The following is a 23,822-nucleotide window of genomic DNA, read 5'->3' as shown; positions in this document are numbered from 1 at the left end:
ATGGGATCACTGTGGTTGTCTGAAGTCTTGACTGCCGTGTACAGTCGCTCGCTGGCCGGTCTTTGTTGGAGATTTCTCCCTTGTTGCTGGCTGGCAAGATGAGTAGACTGCCTCATCAAAGTACGTCTATAATTGTGTTGACAATGCTGCTAATTTTGAAGCTCATTTGTTCCCTTGCACTTCTTGGCATACACGCCATTACTTATTCACTATTTCTACACTATTAAGGCATATAACTACACAAAAAGTTTCTGCTATAACATACCGCCTACAAGATCTGACCCACTTGTACATCTATATGAGTTTAATTTGAATAGAGCAGTAAAGTTGACCTCTAGTTATACTTCTGTTAATATTGAACACTCATTTTGAATATACAGTCGGCGACTGTGACACTGATTGTACTAGAGCTTTTCACTATTCAAGTACACTGAATATGGTGGGGAACGTATTATGATGCCAATAAATATATAAATGTATAACATGTCTTTTAGTTTGTAGCAGGCACTAGAATCTAATGCGATTTTAAAATGCCGATCATAAACGAAATTTGCCTTTACTTCATATATGTGACATAAATATATGTATGAACCGTATGACCATATAATTAACTTATTTTAGGAATATCAAAAACTTCAACTCTTTCCTTGACTAATTTATACAAACAAGTTGCTACCGAAATATAATCAATTCTCGGCCAATTTATCCCGTTTACTTAGCGAATGCAGTATCTTTTGCGTATATGCAGCAACATTACACACTTAAATTTCGCACTTCGAATTGATCCGCGAACAGCGAACAGTGATCTATTTCTGTTTGAATTGACTTGCGAACTCGTCGGATTGCAGTAATTCTAATTAATGACATTAGTCTAATTTTAAAAGTCATTATATTTAACAACAAGTCCAGCTTTAACTCGAAAGTTGTTGAACATGCGTGCAGTAGGACGAGTACTGGGTCCCTACGGCCGAGCGAATCGGCCATTGACGCGGATACGAGAGCGGGCAATGTTGTCAATTACGGGAGGTGCTGCATGTGCTAGGAGCTTACATTCAAGTTCTTCTGTTAAGACTTCAGGTAGTAAATCAAACAGTGCAAAAGAGGAGAATACTAGCACAGCGGAACGATTACGCGCGAGCACGAATACTGTTGCTTCAGTTTTGAACTCTGTATTTTCTGCTCCGTCTAAAATTGCAGACGCTGCGTTTGGCAGTTCGGCAGCGAGGTCCGGAAACACAATGTCGGGATCAAAAGCATTTAAAGATCCATTATCGCTGGTGGCAGCAGAGATGACAAATTTGACAAATAATATCCGACAGTTATTAGGATCTGCACATCCCACTTTAGACAGTGCAGCAAAGTATTATGTGCAGACTCAAGGAAAACACATTCGTCCGCTGCTTGTTTTGCTGATGAGCAAGGCAGTTCTTAAAGTGCCAAAGTCCGACCATGTCTCGGAACGTTATAACGTTGACGAAAGTATCAGTCCTATGGATATTCTTCGCGATTTCAACCCTGCTAAAGTGATTTCTACTATTGCTACTACTGTTTCTAAATCTCAATCTTCAACGTTTGCAGAGTCAATTGTGGAACCCGAGACTGGAATTTTGCCGTCGCAACGACGGCTGGCAGAAATTACCGAAATGATTCATGCTGCCTCATTGCTCCATGACGATGTTATTGACGACGCGGAATTGAGGAGAGGTAATCTTTCTGGAAACAGTGCATTCGGTAACAAAATGGCGATTCTTGCCGGTGATTTTTTGCTTGGGCGGGCTTCAGTCTCGTTGGCACGATTAAGAAATGCAGAAGTGACGGAACTAATCTCTACTGTGATTGCGAATTTGGTTGAAGGTGAAGTCATGCAACTGAAAAACACGGCACCAGAAGACAGTGTAACCGGCGTTGCTACTCCGGCTACGTTTGACTACTATCTTGATAAGACATATCTGAAGACTGCCAGTCTGATCTCAAAATCATGCCGTAGTGCAGCTGTTTTGGCTGGTGCTCGCGAAGATTTTGTTGAGTATGCATACCAGTATGGTCGAAACCTTGGAATGGCTTTCCAAATTGTCGATGATTTGCTGGACTACACGGTTACTGAGACTGAATTAGGCAAGCCTGCCGGCGCTGATCTACAGCTAGGTTTAGCCACTGCTCCGGCTCTGTTTGCATGGAAGCAATATCCAGAGCTAGGACCTATGATTAGACGAAAGTTTTCGCAGCCAGGAGATGTTAAGAAAGTACATAATAAGCGGTTTACTGTAATGCATTTGCGCTAACTTCAATTGCAGGCTCGCCAATTGGTTGAAATTTCAGACGGAGTTGAACAAACACGTCTGTTAGCGAAAGAGTATAGCGAGAAAGCGAGAAAGGCGCTGGAAGCGTTTCCGGATTCGTCTGCGAAGGAAGCACTGCTGGACATGACTACTACAGTTCTTAAGCGAAAGGCTTAAGAATTGGGAAATGTAAATAGAGATTGCATTGAGACTGGTTTTGAATTAGATTTGGACTTGGCATTTTACGTAATGATACAAAACTTATGACAGTTTATTTTTGCTTTTTCACAACTATATAATGTACGGTAATAAACCATCATTTTGCCTAATCATAAAATAACCGAACTCCAATTATGTATACAGAATTTTCTTGTGACAGGAAGGAGTTGCACTCATGCCGACCCAGATTCAGAGGATTGACCACCCTGTCTGCCTTCCTCGTACTTGGGAGGAGCAGAGCTGTGCTTTTGTTCAGGCTGTTGCGGAATAGGTGCAGGGACGTTGTCATGATATTGTGTGGTCAGAGGGGTAACGCTAGCTAACCGGGCTGATTCACGCGATCTGATCCGTCTGACTGAGACACCTCCACGCTGGATCGCATCAGAGTAAACACCTGGAGCACGGTCGTAGTTAACGACACCATTTGTAGCGTCCTCTCTGCGACTGTAATATACATACTCGCTAGATCAGGTTAGTAGTGTGTAATGGTAAGTAAGAGAGGTATATTTACATGTATAGAGCATGAAGAAGCCCAGGCAGATATCCAAGCATCGTCAAACCAATATTGATCATAAGATCGACAGAACATCCTGACAAAAAGAACACGCCTAGAGGCGGGACTGTTGGGTATTAGTATTGATTGATCCATAATTAAATTCAGGTGTTACTAACTAAAGAGGGAGGCTATGATGACTATGAGAGATGAGACTGGATCCATTTGGTTTGACAGCTTTAAAAAGTAGTATATTTGACGTTAATATTAGATGAAAGCAAAGGTGTAGTGACTGAAGAGGTTTAAATAGACAGCCGCGTTGAACAAAGGACCGACGCGGCTCGCAATTGTATACGCGGCCGAGCCCGAGCAGTGACGTACGAATGAGCCGCACTCGGATATGACCGTACTTGTCTCTTTCTTGTTCGTTTACTGTTATGTTTACTATAAATATATAAATTCTATGTAAATATTTTAACTGCTTCCTATTTGTTTTTTTATTCACTCCATTAGGTTTGAAGATATTTCACTGACGAAGCGGCAACGAGCTTTTTTTTATGAATTAGCGGGCTTGAAATATAATTAAGGGTTTTGTGCTTGTAAACAAAGTACGCACTTCAACGGATTAATCCGACCAAATGCTTTCTGTTCATCCAGAATTTAACTAAAAGTGTTACTAACATTAGAGAAGAAGCGGAATTTGCTCATAAACCGTAACTGAACACTACACAGATCGTTCAATTATTTTGTTCACTATATACTATATAATCAGCACATATAAAAGTCACAGTCAAGATCACGTACACTACTTTGTCTGCCATTAACATTACGCAACGTTCAATTACTACTCTGCACTTATAAAAACTCAATTGTAAGTATTATTTATAGTCAATGAACGATCTGTTTTTTTGTGCGCTTCCGGAAGTTACCCTGATTAAAACTTTAAATTTGTCTATGACGATTTATCCGGAGACCGGAACACTTTCAACTAGATGACCAGTGGTAGTTGTATCAGCCTATAACTAACGATACAGTAGTTTATGGTTGGTTCTCCTAGTGGTGCGTGGGCTGTAGTTGCAGCGATGACTCATATCAATCATCCGCAAAAGCAATTTTTAATCGACGGTGTTAATGCCATCAGTCTCGTGAGTGAGCTCTTTTATCAGATATTAGAGGTGTCATCACTGACCTATACAGACATTATACAGGAATGCTTATCGACTATTTCGCTCTTATATTTTGGTGCCTATTGGCGTAATCTTCACATTGTGCTGTCTGTATGGTGTGCATCGCATTATCTTACTTACCACAGTCAATTTTCCAGCCTCGGTAGTTTGTATGCTTCTGTTATTCGGATGCATGCTACTTATTGATGCAACATTGGGACCTCGCCGTACGGCCATATTTGCGAAAGTCATTGACGTCCCGCTCGGGTTTTCTCTTCGGTGGATCAACACATTCTTCACCCCTTCGTTTGTGCTTCTGCCACTGTCACCAGCTGTAAGCGGGGCTGAGATTGGAAAGATTGCCGCAGTTTTTGTTCTTGGGTTTATGGTTACAATGGCTTTTACTTCATATTTTGTGCTCGCGTTGCAGAAACTGCTCGGCACATCTAGACGAGCAATCGTTGAACGCGCAGAAGAAGTGCCACCGCCGCGGTACGATGAGAACACGAGGCGCGGGTCGCAATCAAATGATTTATCAGAAGCCATTGAGCTCGATAGCCTTGAACCCAACCAAATACTGGGCGTGAACAATTCCGAGCGAAGTTCAACACACCACATCATGCCACTCGAGCGGCCGGAGCCAGCCGTGCAAAAAGGCCTAACTGATAGCCCCGAGACATGGATGAACCGCCGGGTCGACTCGGAACTTGCTAGTATGAGTGATGCGGATAGTATAAACAGTTTAAATCCTATACCGACCCGTCTGTCTAGCGCGTCTTACCGAAGCAGCAGTGATCTCCACAGAACCAGAACAATGGATACAATCAAGCGGGTTTTGACCGGGTCGCATGTCGCCACACATACTGAATCTGAAGATCATGCTCTCACCCAGGCAATTACGGCTGAATCTCTGCGCCGCGATACAGTCGACGCAAATGCAGGACACCTTACTCAGGCAAGCGGCCTGGCTATCATACAAGATCAGGAAGAAACAACTAGCCGGACAATGACCGAACCGGAATCTCAGTCTGAAAATGTAACGATCGAACCGGAGCATTCTGACTCAGCGATACTGCAAATGCTTCTCATTGGTAAACCCACTCCTCGCGCAGAGTTTATGGCAGCATTGGCAACGCGATATCTTGATACGTTTTTATACATCACAGTATTTTTTTGTGTTGGACTGCCGGTGTATTTTACCACGGGTTACACGTTGATTGCGCATTGTACACTTACAATTTTAATGCTATTTATTGGCCTGCGTCTTCCTGCAACGGTTCGGCGAGTGATACACCCTATCTTTACGTGTTCAGGATTTACTATTTTTGGAATCTTTGTGGTCGCTGAAGCGAATCATAAAACTATATATGACGGATTGCACGCGTACAGTACTGGACGTACATATCTGACCCTGTGGGGGGTTCCAGAATATAGGCATGTCTTGCCAGGTGCCGGTGATATGCTCAGAACGTTACTGGACGTTAGTATTGTTGCGCTTGCAATGCCGATGTATCGTTACCGAGCCGATTTGAAGAAGCATTTTGTAGTTATCATTATTCCCAATGTCGTGGTTGGACTGATTACATTTTTTGCCTATCCGCCATTGTGTTATGCGATTGGAATTTCTGCGGAACGAAGTATTTCGTTCATTGGTAGAAGTGTCACTTTAGCTCTAGCGTTGCCTGTGGTCCAGTCACTCGGTGGGTCTGAATCTTTAGTCGCAGTTGTTGCAATTTTGAGCGGAATCATTGGAGTCTTGATTGGGGGTTTTATTTTGAAGTGGTTGAGAATCAGGGAAGACGATTATTTGACACGCGGAATCACACTTGGCATTAACTCTTCTGCGGTTGCAACTGCACACTTGCTCACGGTTGACCCACGAGCAAGCGCTCTAAGCAGTTTGAGTTTCGTCATGTTTGGAACCACCTTGATTGTGCTGAGCGCAATCAATCCTATCGTGCACGTTATGAGACACATGGTTGGATTGCAATAGTACTTACTGTGCATTTGGTTTCGGAGCTATTTGCATATGAATTTAAAATCAATATGTACATTAATAAAAACTAGATATGAAGCCATGCCCTCGATTGAAACAAAAAAAAAATTGTATTGTACAGTGTAAATACGTTTCCTGCTAGCTGATAACCGAATCTCATATATGCAGCAAATTCGTCAACCAGAGCGTCAAGTCAAACAAGACAACTTTGCTCTCACGTCTAAAATATTTTACAAACGCACTGACTTCGCACGTCATCCTGACCGGGTTAAACGCCGACAGTTCTGCAAACTTTTCTCTATCTTCTTGATAAACTGTCTTGGCACAGTAGCTCGCCATGATTAAGAACGTGCGCTCAGGGCCGAGGTTGGTCTGTAAAGACTCGTCTAGCGCACGTGTCAGGTCATTAGTCTTAAGAATCAACAGCACGACAGGCGGCATGCCTGCGAGAAGCTGAATCAGATTAGGCATCAATCCGTTCATTGCGTTCATCATTCGCTTTCGCTCGTCACGACTTCGGCGAGACATGATCGACGTTGTTGCGCTTTTAAAGTCGCGACCGGTTATGGCGCTGGCAAAAAGAGGGAACTGTGCGTCAGTGATACCGGCAAATTCGTACGCATATTTTCGCATTGCAGGAACGTCTGAGTCAATCACGGCCAGCCAAAATCTGGCATAATTTCGCCGCAAATCAAGTGGTACGTCACGGTACAGTCCGTGATCATATAAGATAATTTCAAAATTTCGCCCCCGGTTATACCACGGGCCACGTTCAGACTTGGGCAACTGTCGGATAGCCAGGTTGCCTGCATGGGGATCGCAATGCACACGAACACCGGGCGTAAAGATCATCATGTTGAAAATATGGGAAAGGCAAATGCTGACATCATCTCGACTGATGTTTTGTTGGTCAAGAGCTTTAATATCGTAAGGCCGGACGCCAGTGACGTCTAAACATTAGCAAAAATTGGTGTTTCTAACCGATAAGTACTTACATTCCATAACTAGAATACGCGGTTTCGCCCATTTAACCGTAGGCACTCGAATCGCTGTAAGTTTCTTTTTGTTTTTGAAATATGCTTGAGTTTCTGTAGCATACTTTGCCTCTTGTGTGAAATCTAACTCGACAAAAATCGACGAGTCCAGCTCTTTGTAAAGCCAAATCAATGGATACTCCGGGAAAAATCGATCAATTGCAGAGAAGACCAACTTGGTAAGCTTGAGATCCAAGGGGATGAACTCAGCCAGCGCCGGATGCTGAACTTTGACTGCAACTTCTTCCCCAGTTTCACGTAGCCGCGCTCTGTGAACTTGAGCTAAACTTGCCGTACCAAGAGGAGCAGGATCAAACTCCAGAAAGACTTCAGACAGAGGCTGCCCAATATCTTTCAGAAACATGGCTTCAATGCTTTCAATTGACGATACCGGACATCGATCTTGAAGTGGTATGAATGTAGTGGTCCATTCTGGTGGTAATAAATAAGTTAGTGCACTCAAATGCTGTCCTATCTTGATGTAAATGCCGGCATTTGCCTCCAGCACCTTATATGTTCTTTTTGCACAGCGCAAATGACAGTCAGACAATGCAACTTGGCGCCCCTCCTCAGTCTCAAAATCCTGCTTCAACACAACCCGATAATCGTCAAAGCACTTAGCAGCTGCGACTACTATCCGAGAACTACGCTCGCTTGCCATGACCACATGATTAAACATTTCTTCTAGTTCATCGTAATAAGAGCCCGCTATGGTACCAACAGCCGAAAGTGCAGTCATTGCACCTATAGCTGACCTGAAAATCACTCTACTCCTGAATGCCGAATCATTTTTTTTGTTACTGTCGCGCTGGTGATGGTCATTGTTCTCGTGTTGCCTTGGGATTGTGAAGTGAAGACATGCACGTGGTGGCAACCTCACTGCAAACTCAGCCCATACCACACGCCGAACTGCCGTATTTGAAAACGAACGAAACATGTCCTAACTCAGTATGAAATGACAAACCACCATTTGTAAACATAAGTTTGCGGCGATAATTTGTAGCTTCAACCAGACTTCGTATTTCTCGGATGGAGACGTCAAAAAAGTTTAATTGGTATAGGGTTTTTTGTTCCGTTCTTGGTTCCGCCCCGTCTACGATATCTACTGGCTTCAACTATCTTAAACAGGACAAGCTGCGTATATTCTAACTAAAACACCAAAAGTACTAGCTATACATATCGTACATATTTACAAAATTTTCATTAAAAACTCGAGTCCACAGAGATAATACTAGCATCATCAGTCTCTTCCTCATCTTCTAACTCGACTGACCGTCTTTTTATAACACCAGGTGTCTCAGATTCATCAGGGGAAATTTGTGGTTGTTCAGAAGTTTTGGCTGATTCCACGTTTTCCATTTCTTCTTCTACTGCCTTTGTGGGTATGTCATTTGACTTGACTGGAGACTCAGTAGATGCCTTTTCTGCCACCTTCTCCACCGCCTCTGGTTTTCTCTCAATTATGATTGAACCAGGCTGTCTTTCCTCGACTTGAACAACGATGCTGCGCTTCACAGGTTTGGCTGCCTTTGGAACCACAATCTCCAAGACACCGTTGATGTATTTGGCAGAGATCTTGTCCGAGTCTATTCTCACTGATGATGGCAAATTGATGTTTCGCTCAAACTTTCCGGATTTGCGCTCAATAACTCTCTCTAGTTGCTGGATGTCTGTACCTATGACTTGTCCGTTTAATCTTTCACTGATCACGCCTGACAAAGTAATTTGACTCGGATCTGGGTTGTATCCAACCTCAATCTCTGCTAGATTAGCTCCAGGAAGTGAAGCTTGAATAACATATGAAGTTGACAGATCATAAATATTAATAGGAGGTACGATCACTGATGATTTGACCGTCTGCTGAGGTTGTGGCTGTTTTTTTATTTGTTGAAGGACTTGAGACTGTGGTCGGACTGCTTGTGCTTGCTGTTGCTTATGGTGAACAGCTGACTGAGCTGCTAGCTGCTCTGCCAAAGCATCGAAGAAAGAGAGCACCGGCTGATGAGAATAAAAAATAGGCATGATTAAATTAGATGTTGGTAATTAGTAATAAACAGATGAAATGAAACATGAACAGTACTTGACAGTAAAAGGGTATAAATAATAGATGAGCAAGATCATTCTAAAAGAATATATTCATGGCCGCTGACGTACAGTCGTATATTCGAGTATTCAAGTGGTCTCCTGAACTTTCTGGCAATTTCCAGATTTCCGGTAGTGAATAAGCAAGGGCTTTGTGTATTATGTTAAACTCGGGCCGTGTGTTCCGCATGAAACCTTATCAGCCACGTTGCAAATTAGGGTTTGTCGCTAATGAGATGATAAAATCTCATGATGTCACCGGTGGCGCCACGATAGAATTATCTTCACCACGCGTCAGACACCGTTCACGAGCCGAATTTCCGTCTATTCCGTACCGACACGCGACCTCCCGTCTATAAATTGCCATCGACAGTCCGCCATGGTATTTTCTGTTCTACATCAGTTAACAGTTTTACATCTACTGCGCACAACAATTACACATTTCGTGCATTAAGCACACAAACAACAAACACAACTACAACAATTATAATGGTCGCATCATTACTTGCCCGTGCTGGAAATGAGGCTCTGGATATCAATCCCCCTACCGGAACTGAAATCCACCTTGTTACTAGCGGCTCGGATTGGTACTGGACGGTTTTCTCACTGATGGGCGCTACAGCGATCGCCTATACCGTCTTGACCTACTTCGTCCCTCGTCGTGAAAGGTTTTTCCACTACACCTCAATCGCAGCGGCGTTGTTTTCAGCAATCGCTTATTTCACCATGGCTTCAAACCTTGGTTGGGCCGCAGTCCAGACTGAATTCTCTCATCAACAGGATGGTGGTCTGAGACAGGTTTTCTATGCCAGATACATCGGATGGTTTATGTCGGCTCCTCTAATCATCCTGAACATGGCGTTCTTCGCTGGTCTTAACTGGGTTACCGCCTTGTTTATGGCTGGCGTTATGGAAGTCTATGTCATCAGCGGTCTTGTCGGGTCTGTTGTCGTGTCGACATATAAGTGGGGTTACTTCGTCTTCGGATTATGTGCATGGGTTTTGGTCTTCTATAATCTTGCATTTGTTGCTCCGCAATCATTGAACGAGCTCAATGCCATGACCGTCGAGCCTAGGTTGAGAAATTACTTCCGTATCTTACTTGCCGGTGTTGGTCTTATCTACTCATTATATCCAATTGCCTGGGGTTTGTCAGAAGGCGGTAATGTCATCACTCCTACCTCAGAAAGTGTTTTCTACGGTATTCTTGATTTGATAGCACTTCCAGTTTTGAACACAATGTTGTTGTTCATGTCGAGGAAGATGGATATTGATGAGCTAGGTCTTGGTATTCCGGAGGCTAAGCCAGTCGAGCAGAAAACAGTCGCATAAAGAGATAGGAAGGTGTAATCGTGAAATCGCCTACCCGAGTGTAGTCGCTCGGTGACTACGATTTTCTGACTATCAATTTAATATTTATGGAGTTTGGTTTTATTTATGCAATTACGGGGATAACTATAATAACTAATTAATTAATATAATATAATTTAGCACATTTTGTTATCTAGTTGTAGTGTTCGATAAATCTGTGTGTAATTCAAAAGAAGTGTTTAACCGCATGAGAAAAGCTGATGCGTGACACTATACTGTTGATCAATAAAACCAATTGTCGCCGCGTATAATATTGCTGGTTTTCATCGGTCCAGAGTCGCTATTTGTAAAATTAAAACGGCAAGCAAACATTTGAAAAAACGTACAAGTCATAGGCAACTAAACTATCAGATTTATTTCAATGCCATTTTAAGCCATCCGACTCGACCGTCTAAACCTGTCAACAAGTTATTAAATTTCGTTTCGCAAATAGAGACGGTATAATTGGCATTCACTTGAAGTTAAGCAGTCGTACACCAACATTTAGAAGAAAATTGCTACTTAGCAGGCAGATCCAGACACAGCCAATATAGGACTGACTGTCACCTTAGATCGGGTCAACATCTTCACATGTTTGATTTCACAGCTGGACCCTAAAAAGCGGTGCAATTAGTAAGCCGTTGCAAGCTTACTCTCTAAAACATGACAGCAGGTCAGCTCTGATTCTCCGGAATGTTGTTATTCGCTCCACGTGATGCTTTCAAGACTATAGGTGGAAGTACGTTAAAGCTTAAATGAGAAACGGGACATATATAGCGGGATTAGTGGTAGCGTCATAAGCTGCACAGTCAAATAGTGTTAAGCCAGCCTATTACGTGCACGCCTTTGAAATTGTAGAGCCCTACTGCTGGGTCGATCTTGCTGACATTTGGCATCATGTACTCTCTATATATTTGTCGGGTTTTCTCATTGGATTTCAAGTCTTCAAATTGACATTATACAAATTGCTGAAAATGGTCGCAAAGCTTGTTTCTGGAACAGTAATTTTTGGAGATCCAAAGCGATTGCCTCTCGCATCTCAGGCACAAGAGTTTCTGGACATCTTAAAGGAGCATGGTGTCAACCATTTAGATACGGCTTATGTGTATCCAGGAGGAGACACTCCAACGCTGTCTGAGAAGATCATTGGCGAGTTGGGAGCTGAGAAGCAGGGATTTACTATCGACACTAAAGTGCGATCATTCATTCCAGGTGCTCACGCCTATGACAAGATTATTGCGTCAGCGAAGGCCCAGCTTGAGCATTTGAAGATAAAGCAGATCAACACGTTATACTTGCATGCGCCGGACCGCAGCATTCCGTTTGATGAGACGCATAAGGCGATGAATGAGTTGTATAAGGAAGGCGTGTTCAAAAACTTTGGTCTTTCAAACTACACTGCGGACGAGGTTCAGATTTTCTTGGACAATGCTGAAAAGAATGGATGGGTTAAGCCGACAGTGTATCAAGGACTGTACAATTTGGTTTCTCGGTTGCCAGAAGAACATCTGTTTCCATTGCTGAGAAAAAATGGTATTGCGTTTTATGCGTTCACGTGAGTGTCCTTCTGCGAAGATTATGGCGCAAGAATAAGGCTAACAGTATCTAGTCCACTTGCAGGCGGATTTTTTTCAAACATCAAGAAGGGTCAGAGTCCAGATGCCAATGGACGATTTGATATCAACGCAACATTTGGAGGATTATACCAGAACATGTTCTACAAAGATGCGATTTTTGAAGCCAGTGCAGCATTGAATGACCTTGCCGAAAAGCACGGACTTACAAGCAATGCAGTTGCTTTACGTTGGATTCGTTATCATTCCGGCTTGTCCGATAACGAAAACAATGCTGTAATTTTAGGAGGTAGTAACAAAAACCAGCTTTTGGAGAACGTTTTGAACGCTACCGCGGGACCTTTACCAGACGACGTTGTTGCTGGGGTTGATAGGTTGTGGGAGATTGTGAAATCTCAGGCTCCGACATACCATTTTTAGGTATAGTCATGATTTGACGCAAAAGTCAGAGTGAATTGTCTTCATTTTAACTGATATTTTAATTGGCGTTATTGTTGTTGGCCCAACAATTGAAAGCTACTTATGGATGACGTACGGAATGAATTGGCATAAGCGTATTCTGGCTTTTACTCACTGTACGTATATTGTATTTGCTAACTGTGTATAATTCTTATAGCAATAGTAAACAAATCAAACAATATTTAGCTGCGTATTTAGCGTATTATTTTGCTAGAATAGTAAAGATCTGTAAGCCAGGCGGAGAACGCATTCACGTGACTACTTTTGTGCGAGGCTGGGTCTAGAGACGTCAGAGTTTCGGTAAAACCTTAATTTTAAGGATTCCTTGCTTTTCCAAAATTTTGTTGAATTTTTGATTTCTGGCCAAAAAAGTTCGATAAATAAACAAGAAAAGGGACCAAAAAGTGAGGTGTAATTTATTTAATAAGATTGCATTTGATTTTGCTGTTAATCAGCTGTTTTTAACCCTATGCGGTGTACTCACACGTTTGCTCTGAGTCCGTACACCTTGGTGTTGCTGATCTTTGGTCTGGTCTTTCTTTTAATTGATCTTACTGAGTCAGCTGCAAACCAAAGTAAACGGCCTTTAAAGGAATCTAATGTTGTAGTCACACAAGCACGGGGTAAATCGACGGTTGCGCGAGTAAGCAATGGAAATCCAATACCACAACCTCAATATAAAGCTTCAACTGAGATTTCAGTACAGCGGAATATAAAGGATTGGAGACTAGAAGATTTTCTTTTGATTGCTACGGTCGATGGTTCATTGCACGCATGTGAAAGGGATACGGGAAAGGAAAGATGGAGTTTGAATGGCGAGGGTTCCGTCGTGAAGGCGACAAAGGGTAATAGAAGTCATGAACATACAATTGCCGACGATGTCACATGGATTGTGGAACCTCTGGGTAAAGGTGCTTTGTACTATTTTACTCCAGATAATGGACTTCAGGTCAGTACGATTTTCGAGCGCCAACTCTCGTGCTAATGTGGGGTAGAAATTACCAATTACAATCGAACAGCTTGTGCTAGAGTCACCTTTGCGATTGTCTGGTGATAATAATCATTACACTGGAATGCGGCAGACTAGAATGTACTCAGTTGATGCCCGAACTGGCAAAATTTTGAAAACATACGGCACCGGCTCGTCAATTGACAGAAACGCTACTAATGAATTGGAACTGGAAGATGACGACGATGACTGGAACACTGCATTTGGGACTCAGCAAAAATTTATGGTTGGCAAGACAGGTAAATGAGTTTAGTCTCTAATTTGCATTCGACTAATTAGTACAGAATACCGTCTTGAAATTGAATCAGATGAAGGTGTGGTTTGGAGTATAAGTTATACTAGCTGGGGTCCGAATAATATGGATGCAGACTTGGCAATTCAGCACACTACCAGTCCGGATAATCTATACGTGTACTCTTCTCATGACGGTAATGTTTTTGGAGTAGACTATGCGAATGAAGGCAGAACTTGGGCACGGCTTTTACCGTCACCGGCGATTACAACCTTCGACGTTATGTCGTCCTATCAATCAATAGACGGTTCCGAAGAGTTAGTTGTACTTCCTCAGCCTCTAGTGCGCGATCCCGTGTATGAAGTCTCACGTACGAGTGATATTGTATCGACGTTTGTGAATCGTACAAATGATGGCGGGTGGTATGCACTTTCGGAACAAAACTTCCCTTTTTTAGTCAGAAGAGCTCCAGTTGCGCTTTGGAATCTGGGTGTGATACCAATTGGATCTGAAGACCAGTATCATTCACTGGTTGGTGTTCATGACAGCCATAGGCCACAGACTGTATTCCCACATTACAGAATTGACGGTCCGTCTACTGGAGAACTGATCACACCCGAACTGGAAGGTGAAATATTGTCGCATGGGTCAAGATCAATTTCTATACCGATGCGAGCAGTCGTAGACCTGAGCTTGGCCGCACCAATTCTGATTGCAATCTTATTGTTATATCGGAGTCGGCCGATTCGAGATTTTTTTGCAAAGATAGGGCCATCGGATAGCGAAATTGCAGTGCAGGTGGCAGAAACAGAGACTCCTGTTCCTGAAGTGAATGTCAAAGCTGAAGCGCCGCCAGAAGTGTCATCGGTTGTTGCAGAAGAACATGATGAATTTGGCAACGCCAACGAGACAATAGAGGATTCTTTTGCGACGGCTAATGACAGAGGGGCGACTGCCACACCGACAGTAAAGCGTCGAAGACGTGGAAACCGTGGAGGTCGAAAAAATGGAAACGGAGGTCCTAAGGATGCGGACGCTGTGAAAGCAACGAACGACGCTACCGATGAGAAAACAACATCTACCGCTGAAGAAAATACCGAGAATGTTGATGCAGATGGTGCAGTCACCGTCAAAACTTCAGAAGTTGGCGCTGGAAAGAAGCCGATTGTCGCAGAAGAGGTTGTGCAGACGGTAGTGATTGTCGACGATCATTCAAGGAAGCCCGTGGAAGAATCCTTGCCATCTATTTCATCTGTTTTGGATAATGAAAGCAAACCGGGTAATTTATACAAAATTAATGCACTTGAAGTGAGTGATGCCATATTGGGATATGGCAGCCATGGCACTGTTGTTTACAAGGGCATGTTTGAGAAGCGGGAAGTGGCAGTCAAGCGGATGCTTCTTGACTTCTACGACGTCGCATCTCATGAGGTGTCACTGCTTCTGGAAAGCGATGATCATCCGAATGTCGTTCGATATTTCTGCAAGCAGGAAAGTCAGCGATTTTTGTACATTGCGCTTGAGCTTTGTCCCGCGACACTGCAGGATGTGGTTGAGAGGCCAAACGATTTCTCTGATTTGGTTGCGAGAATGGATTTAGCGAAAGTGTTGTATCAAATTGCGAACGGCTTACAGTACTTGCATTCACTAAAGATTGTGCATCGGGACATCAAACCGCAAAACATTTTGGTCGCGCCGCCAAAACAGTCATATGTCGGTGGGCAATTAGCGCCAGCGCGGCTGCTGATTTCCGATTTCGGACTGTGTAAGAAACTGGAAGGTGACCAAAGCAGTTTCCGGGCAACTACTGCCCATGCCGCTGGTACGTCTGGCTGGAGGGCGCCAGAGTTGTTGATTGAAGCCGATGATTCGGGTTCTACGTCTAGTCACACATTACATAATCATAGTGGATCGACGTCTGAGCCCGCGGTGATTGACACACTTTCGAACCGGCGAGCTACTCGGGCGATTGACATATTTTCGTTGGGTTGTGTGTTTTACTATGTTTTGTCGAACGGGGCGCATCCTTTTGGCGATCGCTATATGCGTGAGGCTAACATCATTAAGGGCGATTATAGCATCCAGTTGCTTGACATACTCGGCAGTGAAGGAGTCGAAGCCAAGGACTTGATTAAGAGCATGCTTGGCCGAGATCCGCACAAGCGACCGTCGGCCGCGCAAGTCATGATTCATCCTTTTTTCTGGCCCGCGGAAAAGAAACTTAATTTTTTGCTGGAGGCATCCGACCGATTCGAAATTGAGATTCGCGATCCTCCGAGTGAGCTGTTGCTTGACCTTGAATCTGACCCGCAGCATGTGGTGTACAACGATTGGTGGCGACTGATTGACCGAAGTATGCTCGATAATCTTGCAAAGTACCGCAAGTACAATCCAACGAAGGTGCTTGACTTGCTTCGGGCAATGCGTAACAAGCGACATCATTTTCAAGATTTGTCGCCTAGTGCGCAACATGCGCTTGGCACGACGCCGGGTGAATTTTTGTCGTACTTTGCGCAGCGGTTTCCGAACTTGCTGATGCACGTGTACTTTGTCGTCTGGCGGCATTTAAAATACGAACCACATTTTGAGATATATTTTAGGTCTACAACTTGAAAGAATGTGATGACACACAAAGGATATTGGGGGGGGTTATGAGATAATTGCACTTTTCAATGGCGTTTTACCTTTTTAATGGTCGGAGATTTCAATGCTAGGTTTATGTTTGATGTTTAAGGGAGAGTGTGTATGATTAGAGTTACTAGAGATAAATCTAACACTATGGAGCCGCTTGTAATGAGGCTTGAAAGCTAATGAGGTTGAATTGTAGAAGCCTTCGAGTAGACCAGACGAGAAACGATGACGACGATAGTGCCGGTAATTGACATTTCAGATCCTAGTCCGGAAACGGTCAAGAAGTTGTATGAAGTAGCTAGTACATTTGGGTTTGTGTTTATTGAAGGAAGTGCGTTTACTGCGTCTGATGTCGATGGCATGTTCAGGCTTGTGCGTAATTTTGATGGTAGTTGAGTGGTGTTAACAACGAACAGGCAAAAGAGTTCTTTATGGAGCCCATTAATGAGAAGCAAAAATTTCCGATTTCATCTACGAATCGAGGGTATTCCTGTGTGAATCAAGAAGTGTATGACTTGACATATGGGCACGAACAGTGAGTGAGCTAATACAAGAAGTTTGGACGATAAGAGCAACAAAGGCGGTGATCCTAAAGAGTAATGACTTCACCATTGGGTTGAATATTACTTACGAATTTTTAGGGTATTCAATTTTGGGCAATTTGAAGACTCGAAAGCAATTCAGCCCTTACCAAAAGTATTTTCCGACTGCGAGTCTGACATTGCTGCGTTTGCGAGCAAGTGTCATGCGACATGTAACAAGTTGCTCGACTTGCTTGCAGAGGCACTTGCCGTCGACCATGCTGCTGGTGGGAAGACTTGGTTCTCGTCAAGACACGACTTGAAGGAGTTCAGCGGGAGTATACTCCGGTTCCTATACTACCCCGCCGTCGTGACGGGGGACGGCACGAACGAGATCAGGGCGGGCGCGCATACGGATTATGGATCGATGACGCTACTGTTTCAACGTGCTGGCCAGGACGGGTTGGAAGTTCAGTCACCTCTGAGTGGGGAGTGGGTTCCGATTCCTGCACTGAAAGCTAAAGATCCGTCGGCGTGTCCGCCAATCGTGGTGAATATTGCCGGTACGATACCTGTTCTTTTGTGTGGTTATGCTAACGGCCCAGATCAGTTGAGTTTTTGGACGGCAGGTGTGCTCAAGTCTGCGGTGCATAGAGTCAAGTTCCCGATTGAAGCCGTCAAGCGCGGCAGCGACAGATACTCTATGGCGTATTTCTGCCATCCGGCCGACAACATTCTTCTTGAGCCCGTGCCGAGCCCGGTCATCAAGGCGTCAAGCCTAGCAGTGCCGACCGGGGCTGACGTGATTACGGCCGGCGAGCATTTGAAACGCCGGCTTGCTGCTACTTATAGTTGGAAAGATTAAAATAATTAAGATTAAAATTATAAACAGCAAGTAAATCACGCCCATGAACCAGGTGGCGGACCAAAGTATCCGACTTCGGGAACAGGAAGTTTTGTGGCCGCGTATGTACCGTCCAGACCAGCCGAGTTAACTGAGTTGCCCCACCAGCTGACCGACGTCTCGGTATACTGCAGTGTCAAGAAAATAAACATTCCACTGAATGCGATTCCAGCCGACAGACCTGACGTCAAAATGTAGTTGTACTTTGTCCACCACATCTCGTAGTTCCGTTTCAAGTGATAGTTGAAAATGTAGCCGGCGATCAGACCAGGTGTGTACTGCGACAAGTTGTACGACTGCCCCCATTTGGAAAGACCGTTCAACAGCAACACCGGGTGGACGTACAGCATTTGACGAGGGTACTTGTACTTGAGCGCGATGAACGGCAAGACACCGAGGAAGCAGATCAGAAACGTCCACTTGACAATGGGGTACAAATCTTCAAACATTCGTCGGGGACCAATGATGCCGTATAGCACACCTTCTGCGTACAAACTATGAGTGTATGCGCAAGTGAAATGGTCAGGCTGAGTGTACTCGCAAAAGCCTTTAATCGAGTCCATTGAAAAGTTAAGAATAGCAACAGTCATAAATGACTGCACCAGACACGCAATCATCTGAACCCTGAACATTGCTCGCGGCGGCAACTTGACGTAGTGGCCCATCTTGAGGTCAGAAACAAAGCCCTCGGTTTGCTGATCGATATGCCATCCGTACTGTCGTAAAATCAAGTTCGCGATACCATTACCGGGAAGAATGTATCCAATGATGACGAATGTCAGGTTTGCAAACCCGAGCTCGTAACCGGTCACGGATGCGATAATGGCGCTAGGAATCAACATGATAGCACAGATGACCATGATCAAGATAAGCGCCCACACCGGCGTGTTTGTCGGATATCCAGAGATGGCCGCGACCGAGAACACGAACGATAGAACAAGAACCGCAAGGTACCACCAATCCGGGACCTCGGGATACTTTGCCATCATGGCGGTGTGCGGATCAGAATACGAGTCAAAGTTCGACTGGTTGCGGTGACGCAGACCGTCGTACAAGCCCTTGAAGGAGCTCCAAAGAAGCTTGTATTCGGTCAAGACGATGTACGCGAACGTGAGAGTGTGAATCCCGAGCGCGGCACCGTTGGTGAGAATGTATCCTGCCGAGGTGAATGGGCGCGAGTAACTCTGATATCCGGCTTCGTCAAACTGGTTGTTGATTGCAACTCGCGACGCATTGTATCTGGCACCAGTGTTGTCGTAGATTGAGTTACTGTTAATTGGCAAATACGCAGTGTACTCGTAGTTAGTCCAGTACATGGCCAAGACAATAAATGCACCGAGAAAAACACCAATGTAGTTGTTCAAAACTGAGAAGAAAGGCACGACTAGCGGGGTCGTAAAGTTAATGACACTCCAGTCAAATGTGGTGATGGGGTTGAAACCCATACCAAGCATAGATCCGGTGATGACCGCAAGGTTTAGATTTTGAGGAGCAATCCAAGTCATCCAGTTAAAGTAACTCAATGCTCTGAAGAGATATCCAGGCAGAAAGTACCACAAGAACGAGCCTGCCATGGTGTAGAAAAAAAATCTATAAGTTGACACGGTCCAGCCATTAATGTTGTGCTTCTTTTCACCGATCAGTAAAGTCCTATTCAAAGCTAGTGTAGGAAGAATGGTCGGCCAAATAGCCTTGACTGGGTAGATGACGAGTCTACGCACCAAGCCAGCCAAACCAAAGCCCATGTAAATAGTTGCAATGTTGAGCACCATCATAAATCCAAATCTAACATATGGCAGGCCGAAAAACATTGGCATTCTCAAGACTAAGAGCGCCGATGTCAGTGGTGCAGACGATGATGCGACGTTAACCATCAACGTAGCAAGCATTTGCTCTTTGTGTGACCATGGACCGGGGTTAAGACTGTATCTGTGACCAAAGAGTCTGAACCCCCAATTTGGCAAGAACTTTGCGCAGAACTCTCCGTTAATGTACAGCAAAATCTGGCATGCCTGGGAAGTGATAGCCAGTCTTGGCTGACGCTGGCTGAAAAACTGGTTGATGAAGGAAGAAAGTGCGACCCAGGCAAGTCCTAGCACGTACATTCTGAGTGTCTCTACTTCCTGGTCTGAGTCGTCAAATGGATCGCACACGGCTCTGACTTCTGGATACGGCGAGTGATATTTGATAAGAGCAGCTTCAATCTTGATATCAAGCTCATAGTCCTCCGTAGATCCTTCGTAATATTCCGGTCCCTTTAGCAGTTTCCTAATTCTATCCATATCAACCGCCGGAAAGTTTTCGTCAGACGCATGGTATTCAACGGCGGCTTTTAAAACTTCTACTCCCTCGGTGACCGATAGTAATGCCATCTTTTCAAATAAAAACTCGGCTCCCTTATCAAACACGACAACATCTTCTTCATTTCCGTGATGGACAGCAGTTAAACGGTGAATAATTCTTTGACGGTCAACACTGTCAATTGAGAGTTCGTGCAGTTCATGAGTCTTCTCGTTGGCGGATGAGTAGTCGTTCGATACCTCGTTAGACACAACAGTAGTTTCTGTTGCTTTCTTTTCGTAATCCGTCATTCAATTTCTTGTCAATATTGTTTTTGATGTAGTCAGTTGACAGATATACCTTGATAAAGGCAACAGCAGAACTACAAGATATGGAATAATAGACACAGAATTAGAAGGGTATAGACAGGAGTATATATAGACAATGGGTCAATCGTGAAGATATGCGGAACAGAACCGTAGTTGTCTTGGCCGTGTCTATCAAAGTGGATCCACGGCCTGTCAATATGTATAGACACACGAAACTAAAAATGTCATCTGGATAGTGCAAAGGACAAGAAATGCCATGCCTTGATGACTTGGCACGTTCCACTTGTAAACAGCAGCTTCGGAACATTTTCTCGCCCGATACTAAATCATTAAACTCTTTGTGTGTCAAACCGTGTTCGTAGCTGTACGTAACTAAAGTACTGACAGTGCTAGTCTTTGAGACAGAGTAAGTAGAGTGCTCAATCATGTATTTGCTCTTGCACGGTCCTCGTGGTCTGGGCATGGATAAGATAACGAACAGGCCAGATAAAGGCCGGTTGATCTATCTAATTTAGTTGTTATTTCACACACCTGGTCCTCTGTACAAATACGTATTCCGTATACAAACCACAGTAAGAACAACCTGCAAGCTCGAGTGCGCTGAAGCTGTTCCGCTTAAACCCACATAGCCATTAGTCTACGCAGCTAACGATGTGCCTCCATACACTCGATTATACTTTTCTTAGCGGAGCCCCTGAACTCTAAACGCGATACTAGATAAAATGTAGTTATATATACGAAGATCAACTGGTCTTATTACTTACTACCATACTCGAATGGTTGTTTAATAAGTACATAGTTAGAAGTTAGTTAACTACAATGAGAGTAAATGAAGTACACGCACGTTTTATTAACTCAATGGACAAACACACAAAGAGCACAACACGGAAAGCAAACTAAACTGTTCAAATGGTCCATGCGATGCGACCAAACAATCAAAAAAACATCAAAGACAAACAGATTAAAGACCAAAAGAAACACCAAGTTAAATGAGATCAAACGCATATAAATTGTAGATATGTTTGTAGCTGCATGTAGTCGCGACGGCACTCGTCACTTCAAGTCTACGTCAACAAATACCGCAAACATCTCCCTATTTCATTACTCGTACATGTCGTATTATATACAATTTGTGACTAATATCAACTATACTGCAGATCCACCTTAAAATTCCTTAAATGACTAAATACACCCGGGAAAAAAACACCTTCAAACATATTTCAAAACTTTTTGCTGTTAAACGTTCTAAACACTCAACATCCACTCTGAATAAGGATTCTCGCCTTTTCGGACCAAGTCTAAGCCAATCTGCCGCATTTTGGCTACACCTGTACCAGGCATAACGTCATGTTGCTGCTGTGCGTGAGCGTGTGTATGCGCGTGTGTGTGCGCATGGCCGCGCGTGTGCACGGACCGTCTGTGGTTATTTTTGCGCTCAAGTCCTTTGACAATATCGATTGCGCCGCGCTGTCTGGTCTTTATGGTTCCGTTGCCGAAAATGGCTCGACGCAAACCGTGCGAGCTATTTTCGTTGCCGGCATAATCTGAATGTGGGTATCTGGCCGAACCAGCAGGCAACGCTGGTCTGTTGCGATCCTGCCCATAAAGCTTTTGTTTGCCCAACGGCGTCCAATGTCTATTCGCAGGAGGCGGCGACCGTCTCAATTTGTGCGCAGGTGGCGGCGACCTGCACACCCGTCTACTTGTTTCAGACTCCATTGACTTGTCATCCACTTCTGAATCTTCTTCTTCTTCTTCTTCAGGAAACGAAGGATCAATGTCCTGGGGACATGGCTTGTGAATAAAACGCGCATGTTCTTCTAGTGCACAGTAAAACGCAACCTCAATCGGTTTGTCCTCGTCAAACGTTCCACAAACAAAATCTGAAGAATCAGGCATCATGTTCGCAGGCGGTGTGGCAGGACCTTGAGCTCGATGGAGCATCGGTCTCAAACGATGAACTTGTTCTAAAAAGAGAGCCTGTGGAAAAGCAGAGATTGGACCGTTGTATTCCGAAATTTCATCGTCCTCGCCATCATCGTCAGATGCGTAACCGTCTTCAATATTTCCCGCAGTTTCTTCTCCGCTGTCACTTTCGTACTCGACAAACGGAGTGCCTTCAAGTCGTGCCAGCATCTTGCCCCGTATGCTTCCAGGAGCAGTGCCAACTGAGTCCGGCTCTTCCGATTCTTCGTCTTCATCTTCTTCCTCATCTTCCTCCACTCCATCTTGATCGTCTTCGTTATCATTCTCATTGTTTTCTGGTTCTTCTAGATCGCCACACAATGACTCTGAAACACCAAACTCCTTCTCAAAGTCTTCTGCTTCAACTTCGGCATTCAATCTTGTGATCTGTCGTTCTTTCTGCAAGACATCGTCTACTTTCAAAATTCGTTGTGGTTGTGGATGTACTATATGCACCTCAGATTCGTGTTCAGAAGGTAGAACGGTATGGTTTAGTGCAATTGATGATTCGCGTGAGGACTCTTTACCCGTACACACAAACTTGATATTTCGTTTGATTACATCCAATTTGCACTTTTCATCCACAGCCGCGGTCGTGATTGCACTAGCTGGACGAATGAAGGAAGCACGACGAATTATTCCCTTTGCCCCTGTTAACATTGGTGCGGGAAGTTGTACTGCGAGTGGCGGTGGGGTAGGTGTCGTATTACGCGATGTACTATCTGACAGTCCTTCGTTTTCAGTCGACAAATCCGACGCGGTCGAGACTGGAGAGGCGAGCATTTTCGACAGTAGTGAAGACTGATTTCTAGGTGGAGATACACATGACTGGCGCTTGAACTCGACTTCGTCATGAAAGTCTTTGTCTTGTTCAAATACCAGTTCGGGTTCCGGAGGTTCGTCAACTTCCTCTCCCATCTCGTCTTCAACCGTTGGACCTCTGAAGGTTGTCGTTAGAGAGATGAGCTTCTTTATACCTTGAATTGTAGGAATCATTGTTGTATCGATTAGTATGTTATATCCGTAAGACCGAAGCCATTATTACTAATTAATGTGAGTAGGTGACTAATGTATAAACATCAGCAAACACATACAAATTAATTATGTAAAAAAGAATATAAAAAAAGGAGAAAATTGGGCAAAAATAAATGATCCGTAAAGGATTTGCTGTGTAGGATGTTTGGGGGACACACACAGTCACGAGGGATGTCAGAGTAATCATTATACCTACAAAGTATAATCTGTCATGATGTTGATGATGTAACTTGCAAATTAAACAATCAAAGTGTTTACGCACTT

The 23,822-nt window shown here is 44.0% G+C and overlaps 11 protein-coding genes across 11 annotated transcripts; 6 read left to right on the top strand and 5 right to left on the bottom strand.

Annotated features, from left to right (window-relative positions):
- Positions 1-573: 573 nt before the first annotated feature.
- Positions 574-2,605, top strand: V1512DRAFT_267753 (isoprenoid synthase domain-containing protein). The gene is made up of 2 exons (XM_066917348.1): positions 574-2,243; positions 2,295-2,605. The coding sequence occupies exons 1-2, from the start codon at positions 933-935 to the stop codon at positions 2,454-2,456; spliced, it is 1,473 nt and encodes a 490-aa protein (XP_066769443.1). The 5' UTR covers positions 574-932; the 3' UTR covers positions 2,457-2,605.
- Positions 2,527-3,299, bottom strand: V1512DRAFT_267751 (uncharacterized protein). The gene is made up of 3 exons (XM_066917347.1): positions 3,171-3,299; positions 3,010-3,118; positions 2,527-2,960 (listed from the first exon to the last, which is right to left on the bottom strand). Exons 1-3 carry the CDS (start codon positions 3,214-3,216, stop codon positions 2,672-2,674), a joined length of 444 nt encoding a protein of 147 aa, XP_066769442.1. The 5' UTR covers positions 3,217-3,299; the 3' UTR covers positions 2,527-2,671.
- Positions 3,300-3,804: 505 nt separating this feature from the next.
- On the top strand, positions 3,805-6,233 carry V1512DRAFT_89492 (LrgB-like family-domain-containing protein). The gene is made up of 2 exons (XM_066918555.1): positions 3,805-4,136; positions 4,189-6,233. The coding sequence occupies exons 1-2, from the start codon at positions 4,032-4,034 to the stop codon at positions 6,148-6,150; spliced, it is 2,067 nt and encodes a 688-aa protein (XP_066769441.1). The 5' UTR covers positions 3,805-4,031; the 3' UTR covers positions 6,151-6,233.
- V1512DRAFT_230248 (ABC1 family-domain-containing protein) lies at positions 6,172-8,276 on the bottom strand. The gene is made up of 2 exons (XM_066913945.1): positions 7,149-8,276; positions 6,172-7,103 (listed from the first exon to the last, which is right to left on the bottom strand). The coding sequence occupies exons 1-2, from the start codon at positions 8,122-8,124 to the stop codon at positions 6,310-6,312; spliced, it is 1,770 nt and encodes a 589-aa protein (XP_066769440.1). The 5' UTR covers positions 8,125-8,276; the 3' UTR covers positions 6,172-6,309.
- A 31-nt stretch (positions 8,277-8,307) lies between these two features.
- Positions 8,308-9,415, bottom strand: V1512DRAFT_267745 (uncharacterized protein). The gene has a single exon (XM_066917346.1). It carries the CDS (start codon positions 9,207-9,209, stop codon positions 8,391-8,393), a length of 819 nt encoding a protein of 272 aa, XP_066769439.1. The 5' UTR covers positions 9,210-9,415; the 3' UTR covers positions 8,308-8,390.
- Positions 9,416-9,598: 183 nt separating this feature from the next.
- V1512DRAFT_267744 (uncharacterized protein) lies at positions 9,599-10,739 on the top strand. Its single transcript, XM_066917345.1, has one exon. It carries the CDS (start codon positions 9,759-9,761, stop codon positions 10,599-10,601), a length of 843 nt encoding a protein of 280 aa, XP_066769438.1. The 5' UTR covers positions 9,599-9,758; the 3' UTR covers positions 10,602-10,739.
- Positions 10,740-11,097: 358 nt separating this feature from the next.
- V1512DRAFT_89103 (NADP-dependent oxidoreductase domain-containing protein) lies at positions 11,098-12,923 on the top strand. The gene is made up of 4 exons (XM_066918554.1): positions 11,098-12,174; positions 12,229-12,613; positions 12,678-12,768; positions 12,816-12,923. Exons 1-2 carry the CDS (start codon positions 11,594-11,596, stop codon positions 12,611-12,613), a joined length of 966 nt encoding a protein of 321 aa, XP_066769437.1. The 5' UTR covers positions 11,098-11,593; the 3' UTR covers positions 12,678-12,768; positions 12,816-12,923.
- Positions 12,888-16,702, top strand: V1512DRAFT_230236 (uncharacterized protein). The gene is made up of 3 exons (XM_066913944.1): positions 12,888-13,601; positions 13,648-13,900; positions 13,946-16,702. The coding sequence occupies exons 1-3, from the start codon at positions 13,122-13,124 to the stop codon at positions 16,504-16,506; spliced, it is 3,294 nt and encodes a 1,097-aa protein (XP_066769436.1). The 5' UTR covers positions 12,888-13,121; the 3' UTR covers positions 16,507-16,702.
- V1512DRAFT_267738 (uncharacterized protein) lies at positions 16,703-17,940 on the top strand. The gene is made up of 5 exons (XM_066917344.1): positions 16,703-16,896; positions 16,941-17,032; positions 17,082-17,120; positions 17,166-17,608; positions 17,651-17,940. Exons 1-5 carry the CDS (start codon positions 16,750-16,752, stop codon positions 17,908-17,910), a joined length of 981 nt encoding a protein of 326 aa, XP_066769435.1. The 5' UTR covers positions 16,703-16,749; the 3' UTR covers positions 17,911-17,940.
- Positions 17,941-17,945: 5 nt separating this feature from the next.
- V1512DRAFT_212657 (OPT oligopeptide transporter protein-domain-containing protein) lies at positions 17,946-20,540 on the bottom strand (the record flags this gene model as incomplete). The annotated part of the gene is made up of 1 exon (XM_066913568.1): positions 17,946-20,540. One exon carries the CDS (start codon positions 20,538-20,540, stop codon positions 17,946-17,948), a length of 2,595 nt encoding a protein of 864 aa, XP_066769434.1.
- Positions 20,541-21,632: 1,092 nt separating this feature from the next.
- V1512DRAFT_230227 (uncharacterized protein) lies at positions 21,633-23,816 on the bottom strand. The gene is made up of 2 exons (XM_066913943.1): positions 23,618-23,816; positions 21,633-23,567 (listed from the first exon to the last, which is right to left on the bottom strand). The coding sequence occupies exon 2, from the start codon at positions 23,517-23,519 to the stop codon at positions 21,804-21,806; it is 1,716 nt and encodes a 571-aa protein (XP_066769433.1). The 5' UTR covers positions 23,520-23,567; positions 23,618-23,816; the 3' UTR covers positions 21,633-21,803.
- Positions 23,817-23,822: the final 6 nt, after the last annotated feature.

Source organism: Lipomyces arxii, assembly GCF_038497795.1.
Source record: "Lipomyces arxii strain Phaff 12-163 unplaced genomic scaffold V1512scaffold_27, whole genome shotgun sequence".
In the NCBI taxonomy this organism is placed as follows: domain Eukaryota; kingdom Fungi; phylum Ascomycota; class Lipomycetes; order Lipomycetales; family Lipomycetaceae; genus Lipomyces; species Lipomyces arxii.
Note: the sequence above shows the minus strand (reverse complement) of the source record. Positions and strands in the feature narration are given on the sequence as shown.